The following is a 6,857-nucleotide window of genomic DNA, read 5'->3' on the forward strand; positions in this document are numbered from 1 at the left end:
GCCTGAGACTTGAGCACTGGCCCCTGAGCCGGCTGAATCGGCGGTGAGATCTCCTGTAAGTGAGATTTCGGCTGGCATGGAGGATGTTCGAACTCATGCGTGTGAAGTATGAATTCTCTAGATGATCTTGGAAATGAGGGTTCGATGAGCTTCCCTGATGATAGAGCGATCGGACCTGATGTAGCTCTTAAAAGCTTCCGATGTCCAGCGCCCTAGTGCTTGGATTTGAGAGTGCGAGAGGCCTTTTTGGGCTGCTGTGGTTGCTGCGCCTATGCGGAAGGAGTGGCCGGAAAAGTGGTCTGCAGGGATACCGGATAGGAGCAGGACAGCTTTGAGGTGCTTTTGGAACCAAAAGCGTGTAGCTGGGCGGTTAGACTCGTCGACGAATAGAGGATCCGATGTGGTTGTGGTCTGGGATTTCCTGAAGTGGAGGTAGGCTAGGAGGGTCTGATAAGGTTGAATTGGTGAGTGGAGATTGAATATGTAAATGAAATGTCCTCTCCTGGTTTGGTCCGTCTTGCTCTGTTTAATGGAAAATGACATAGTCTCTGAATCGACTACTGACAGGTCGGATACCGTTGGATGGGTTAGGGGGTTGAAAATGGGTGTTGTGGAAATTTCTGAACATCTTAGAAATCCAAAGAATGCTAGTATAAACATGGTGTCGAGTGTGCGATCGACGTGTTTGGAGTGGTATCCTTTACGAAGGGTGGAAATGCATCTGGTCAATATATCCAGGGTTATGGGTTGCCTTGCATCCTGGCGAGCAGGCTGGGTACGTTGAATGCCCTTGATAAGCATAGATGTTTGGGAGCTGGCTATGGCTGCGGAAGGAGAATTGAATATGAGTTTGTGGAAGAACTGGACTCCACTCATGTAGCCTTTAATTGAGCTGGCCTGGAGGTTTTTTGAAGAGTTTAGGAAGGAGATGAAGGAGGTGATGGTGATGACAGAAAAATCGGGAAAGGGAATGTTGAATGCCAGGTGAAAGGACTTGAAGCTTTTCCATGCAGTTAGATAAGATTGGAGGGTCCTGAGGGAGACGGCTTGGATGATGGAGTTTAGAGAGGCATCGATGAGGGTTTTTAGGGGGTGGTTAACTGGAATATCAGCTCCGAATAGGGAGGTACCGGTGTTGGCAAAGGATCTGCTTCGGGTGCCAGCAGCCTGAACTTCTGGAAGGCAAAACGAGAAAGGGCGTCAGCAATCTGATTTTTTGATCCGGGAATGTGTTTGGCAGTTAGAATGAATTGGTCACAGGCTGAGATCCAGATGAGGCGTCTGAGGAACGGCATTATGGCGGGGGAGTGGGAGCGGCCTTTGTTAATACAATGAACAGTTGCCTCGTTGTCACAGTGCACGATTATGCTGGAAGCTGACCACTCTTTTCCCCATAGGGATGCTGCGACGACCAGTGGATATAGCTCAAAGAGAGCTGAGGATGCTAAAGCATAAGGGATCTCTAAAACCTGGGGGGGCCAGGTGGACGCGAACCAACGGCCTTGGTAAAAGCCTCCGAAACCGACGGAAGGGGCGGCGTCTGTGAATAGGCGAATATCGACGGGGGAAGAGGCCATGTCACTGTAGAAAAATGACAAGCCGTTCCATTGTCTGAGGAATTTTATCCATAGGCTCAGCTCGTCGAGGCAGGAGCTGGATATGGATAACGAGTCCTCTAAAGCGTGTGCGGATGACGCGAGAGAGAGGAGGTGTGAAACGAACGGGCGACCTTGCGGGATTATTCTCATCGCGAAATTTAGATGGCCGAGAACAGACAGAAGCTCGCGTTTTGAGCAGCGGGGATTTGATAATAGGGAGGACGCGATCAAGATCGTTCAATCGATTTTCTCTTTCGGCAGAGAAGCCTGGAATTTAAGCGAGTCTAATTTAATTCCGAGAAATTCGATGGACGTGCTGGGACCTGAAGTTTTGTCTGGGGCGAGGGGAACGCCGAGATTTTTGAAAACCTGTTGGACTTTTGCTAGATGTGCAGCCGGAAACGAGTCGGGAGACGAGATGATTAAAAAGTCATCCAGTAGGTGGATAAGGTAGGGAATTGCATAATTGTTAGAGAGAATCCAGCAAATTGCCTCCGACAACATGTCGAAAATTTTTGGGCTGCTTCTGCAGCCAAAGGTGAGACGGACAGAAAAGTAAAATTTATTGCGCCATCGAATGCCGAAAAGGTGCCAGAAGTCTGGGTGGATTGGCATGACTTTAAATGCTGATGTGATGTCGACTTTTGCTAGCCAAGCGCCACGACCGGCATGTTTTATTAAAGTGATGGCTTGATCGATGTTATGATAGTGCAGGGAAAATTCCTCGATCGGAATGAGGCTATTAATGCTAGGGAAGGTAGAGCCGTGTGGTGACGAGAGATCGAAAATGAGGCGCTTTTTTCCAGAGAATTTACGAGTCGCTATGCCAATGGGGCTGATCCGAAATACAGGAAAAGGGGGAGCGTCGAAGGGGCCAATAATGAAATTAGCGTCGATCTCCTTTTTAATGAGGAAATCGACTGACTCTGGTTCGGCGAGCGCAGACTGGAGGTTGGGGCATATTAAGCTGTGTGACGGAAGACTGACGACGCCGGGGTTGAAACCGTTCGAGAGACCGGTCAGAAGATAGTCAGTGAATTGAAAGTCGGGGTGCAAGGACAATTCTGAAGACAAACAAGAAATGTTCACGGGAGTCGAAAGGTAATTTTTTAGTTTTTTATTCTGCGTTTGAGACAATGGGCACACGATTCGTGCGTGTGCTCCGCTACAAAATGAGCACACATGCAGGAAGCGACAACGCTGCCTGACGCATCTTCCGGCGTTGAAATTCCTACAAGCCTCCAAATTGCCAGGTTGCCCTTGGGTTTGGTGAACTGGGCGGGTTGGCAGGCGCGGAACAGAGCAGGTAGACTGGGGAGGCGAAGCTGAGCGTGGGGGAAGAGAGGGAGTGACTAGGGGACAATCTAATGTGGTATGCGCAACTGAGCGACACACCGCGCATGTAATATTGCGGACGCCCAGAAAAACCCTGTTATGCAGCTCAGTGTCCAATGCTCCCCAGTAGGGGCACTGGTTCCACTGAGCTATACGAATTGCACATTTGGCGGAGAAGAGTCTGTGATACGTGTAAAAATGCGCGCCCCCATAGGAGAGAGCGAGCTCTGCCACGATAGCGAGATAATCGCCCAGCTCGCGTCTCCTATGAGGGAACGCAGTGCAGATCACGTCAGTGTAGCGGGAAAAAGCAACGATGAATTCGGGGAAAGAAAGCGTGCGGGTGTGGTTGGGTGACTGATTTTTAAGCGTGAGCGACAGATCGCCGTAAGTGATCTGTCGCTCGTTTGACGGAGGTGATAAAGGTGAGAGGAGTAAATAAAGATCTGTGTCCGCACCTGCCAAGATCTGTGACCTGATGTTGCCTGGGACGGGGGGCGGTTCCAACGCTGGTGCGTTGATTGGCACTGGCATTGCTGTCGCTGTGGCCAATGTGAAGCCTGATCTGCTCTGCGGGAGAGATAAAAGGGAGGGGATTGCAGCCGCCTGAGCGGCTAGCGGAGCCATGCTCGCGCTAGCGGCGGCTTCTAAGGGGGCGGTGAAATGGCTGATGACCGGCACCTGCATCGCTAGCTGAGGCAGCCTCGCGCTAGTGGTCGATGGGGGTGCCGTGGGCCAAGAGCCAGGGGCAGGGAATGGGTGGGATAGCACTGGAGCTCCGAGTGCTGGTGAGCCGACGTTTCTTGGGCGGCCCGCAGTGTTTACTGCTGGCGTGGTGTTGGCTGGAGGTTGGAGCTGGCCTACTGCGAGAGGGACTAGTTGCTGGAAAACTTCGACCGGACGGTTTGAGGCGTCCGGGAGATCCGTGGCGGTACCTGCGCTCGCGGAGGGCCTGCTGTGCCGGGTTGCCGGCGGACGGCCACGACGGGCCGCATTGGTGGATTGCCCGGGCCGGGAATAGGGGGAACCACGAGCCGTGCCCGGCTTGTCAGTGCTCCTTTGCGGAGCTGACTTTGGTGGGGCGGTGTCGGCCAGGGAAGAAGCGTAGAGGCAGTAAAGCTCCGCCTTGGTCATCCGCCTATGGAACTCGATGTCCGCGTTGGATAGAGCCAATCGTAGGCCCTGGACAGTCCATTTATGGATGGCGGGGATCGTGTTGTGCGTGGAGGTGTAAGAAGAAGCCGGTGAAGGCGGCGGACGTCTCTCTGGCACAAGTGATGGAGTGTCCCCTCTGATTTTGGCCTTGCGAGGTGCGGAACGTCGAAGCTGGCGGCCACGTGATGAAGCCGGGGAATCAGCTACCGAATCCGACCCTGAGCTGGAACAATGGGACGCGCTCGTTGGCGCTGAAGGATTGCGGTCTGTGGATGCGTCGTTAATGACGGGGGTCTCGGACATAGCGTCTAACGTAGGAGTTGGTGCTTAATCTTAGGAGAACGAGCAGGTAAGATGGTTTCCCTATTTATTAGCTAGCTCGCTAGGCTGATTGTGTATACGTTGTGATTGCTGATTACACACCAGCTGGCTGGTTATATGCTCCGGCTCCTCCCGAACTTTGTTAATTAAACATCATTTAATTTTTCTTAATTGATACAAAAAAACATTACAGACGAATTGTGTACGTTGTTGTACATGAAATAATTTTATTCAGTTACAACTTCATAGTATCCAACATGGCTCTTTAAACATTCATGTTTAACAACACGTTAACCAACATTACCATCATGAAACAACATTGCAAAACAAGGCCCAAGTGAGTCTGTAAAACGGTCCACATTCTTGATCCATCAGAGCACAACAAGTGGCTGGAACTATGGAAACGAAACAAGAGAATAATGTTAGATATTCAATTTATAGTCAGAGAAAAACAGAGGACAACATCTACAGTCAGAGAATAATAAAATGATGTAATTCAATGATGAGATCTGTGTGTGTGTGTGTGTGCTTCTTACTTTTCATCGATTACACTGAAAATTCATCATTGTGTTTAGAAGAGCGGCAACATGTGGGTTCACTGCAACCTGTTTCTTCTGTATCCTGGCATTTTAAATGACGCTTCTTCTTGTTCCGCTCTCTGGATTAATATCTACAAAGAGTCAGGAAAAACTAAATGTTATATATTAAATGTACAAAATATATTATATTAAAACACATGAATTAAATCATCAGCTTGCTAGTGTTAAATAGGGGAGGCTTCTATATAATTTGCCCTAAAAAAATCCATCTCTCGTTGAGAAATATTGTTTTAAAGGTCTTAACAGGTATATAACATAAACATATCTATAAATGCAGGTAAGAAAGTTGTTCAACTAATACCTTTCAGTGGACTCCAAGATACACGCTGACCCATCCTGGTACTCAAGATTGAATATGTAACATGCTATGAACAGAGTGGGAAGGCCAGACATGAAGCTGTGCTGAGCACCATCACACACAACCTAACCTTCAGTAGTCAGCATCCAGTGGCCTGCATGGCAAAGTGTGTCCTAAAACAAACAATACCACATGTGACAATAGTTAATAGTTACTATACAATTTTATCTTTAAGCTTTTTACATTTAAACTACATTATAGTATAAGTGACTCTACAAACAAACTCTAAGCAAATTATTCAGAGTAACTTACACTTAAAACCCTTATACAGAAATGTAAGCCATTAACGTTAGGGATGTCACGGTCAAGAAATTGTCACTGGTATTTGTAACGGGCCGTCTCACTCCCACCCTTCAACGGTCATATCTGGGAGACAGTCCTGCTACTATGAGGGTGTCGGTAACGTTTTTTGGTTACGTACATTAATCACTTTACCGGGCTATCCTCCGTAAACATCGACTTACCGGAAGCTTTGGTGACTCGATTTAATTTGGTCTCTCGATTTAACGGATAACTTTATTTGCAAATTTGAATTATACCAGAAAATAATCACGACCGAGTGTGGTTATCAATACTAAATTCCCTTCAATCCCAACAGTCGAAGCATGTAACTTTTACCGTGTCTATGGCGGGCGCGATGATCAACATTAAATAAACAACCGTCAACTTACTAATACAATGAACTGTAGCTCGTCACATACGCCTTCGCTCCTGGTGTGAACAAAAACTCTAAATAACATGAACAACTTTTGTCCTCAGGTGCTATAGCGACGGAGAATGTTTGAAATCTTACCGCGACGGCGCTGCTGAAACCCCGCGCAAGACTCCTTCGGTCCCCGCGGATGGAGGTTGAATCCGATGTTACCAATATGAAACGCGAATGTAGATACCTCTATATAACGTTACCAGTATGATAGTTAACAAATATGGAAAAAAATACTTAATAAGTCACTTACCACAGGTGTGAATCACTCATTTTGCGCACTACCCCAATCTCGACCGTTGAAGATCATCCCGGTCCCGCCATTGTAGATTTGAAATTTACAGCAATATTCTGTACATATGAGTTAATCCATCACGTGACCCCAGAATGCATTGCACTTTACAGCAATATTCTGTATTCTTTAAAAAACAGTCAGCTTCTGTAAAATAACGCTGTAGTTTTTACAGCAATTCGTTACAGTGTATATAAATGTAACTAATAATTCATTATCTAAAGCTACAATTAGTATTATTTTAAATGATCTTCATCTAAAAACCTCACTAAAACAATCATTAAACTAATTATATTACTATATAAAGATGGTCATGTGATCATTCAGACGTCTGAACAAGTATTTCTGCTTCTCTTCATGTTCATGTGATGTAGTTCAGGTGATGAGTGAATGAGGAACAGGTGCGCCTGATCAATAGTGCGGCAAACTGAAGTCTGGTGCTGGGGGCGTGGCTAACAGAGCATCTGAGTCCCTGACAGAGATCATTATCAGACAT

At 47.3% G+C, this 6,857-nt stretch overlaps 1 protein-coding gene and 1 long non-coding RNA gene across 2 annotated transcripts; both read right to left on the reverse strand.

Annotated features, from left to right (window-relative positions):
- Positions 1-958: 958 nt before the first annotated feature.
- On the reverse strand, positions 959-4,391 carry LOC130420462 (uncharacterized). Its single transcript, XM_056747747.1, is given in 1 exon segment — positions 959-4,391. A coding segment is annotated over 1 exon segment (3,306 nt). The 3' UTR covers positions 959-1,085.
- Positions 4,392-4,596: 205 nt separating this feature from the next.
- Positions 4,597-6,377, reverse strand: LOC130420835 (uncharacterized). The gene is made up of 4 exons (XR_008906708.1): positions 6,323-6,377; positions 5,310-5,479; positions 4,946-5,079; positions 4,597-4,804 (listed from the first exon to the last, which is right to left on the reverse strand). It is a non-coding gene; the product is annotated as an uncharacterized LOC130420835 (long non-coding RNA).
- Between the last annotated feature and the right edge of the window lie 480 nt (positions 6,378-6,857).

Source organism: Triplophysa dalaica, chromosome 5 (genome assembly GCF_015846415.1).
Source record: "Triplophysa dalaica isolate WHDGS20190420 chromosome 5, ASM1584641v1, whole genome shotgun sequence".
Taxonomy (NCBI): Eukaryota; Metazoa; Chordata; class Actinopteri; order Cypriniformes; family Nemacheilidae; genus Triplophysa; species Triplophysa dalaica.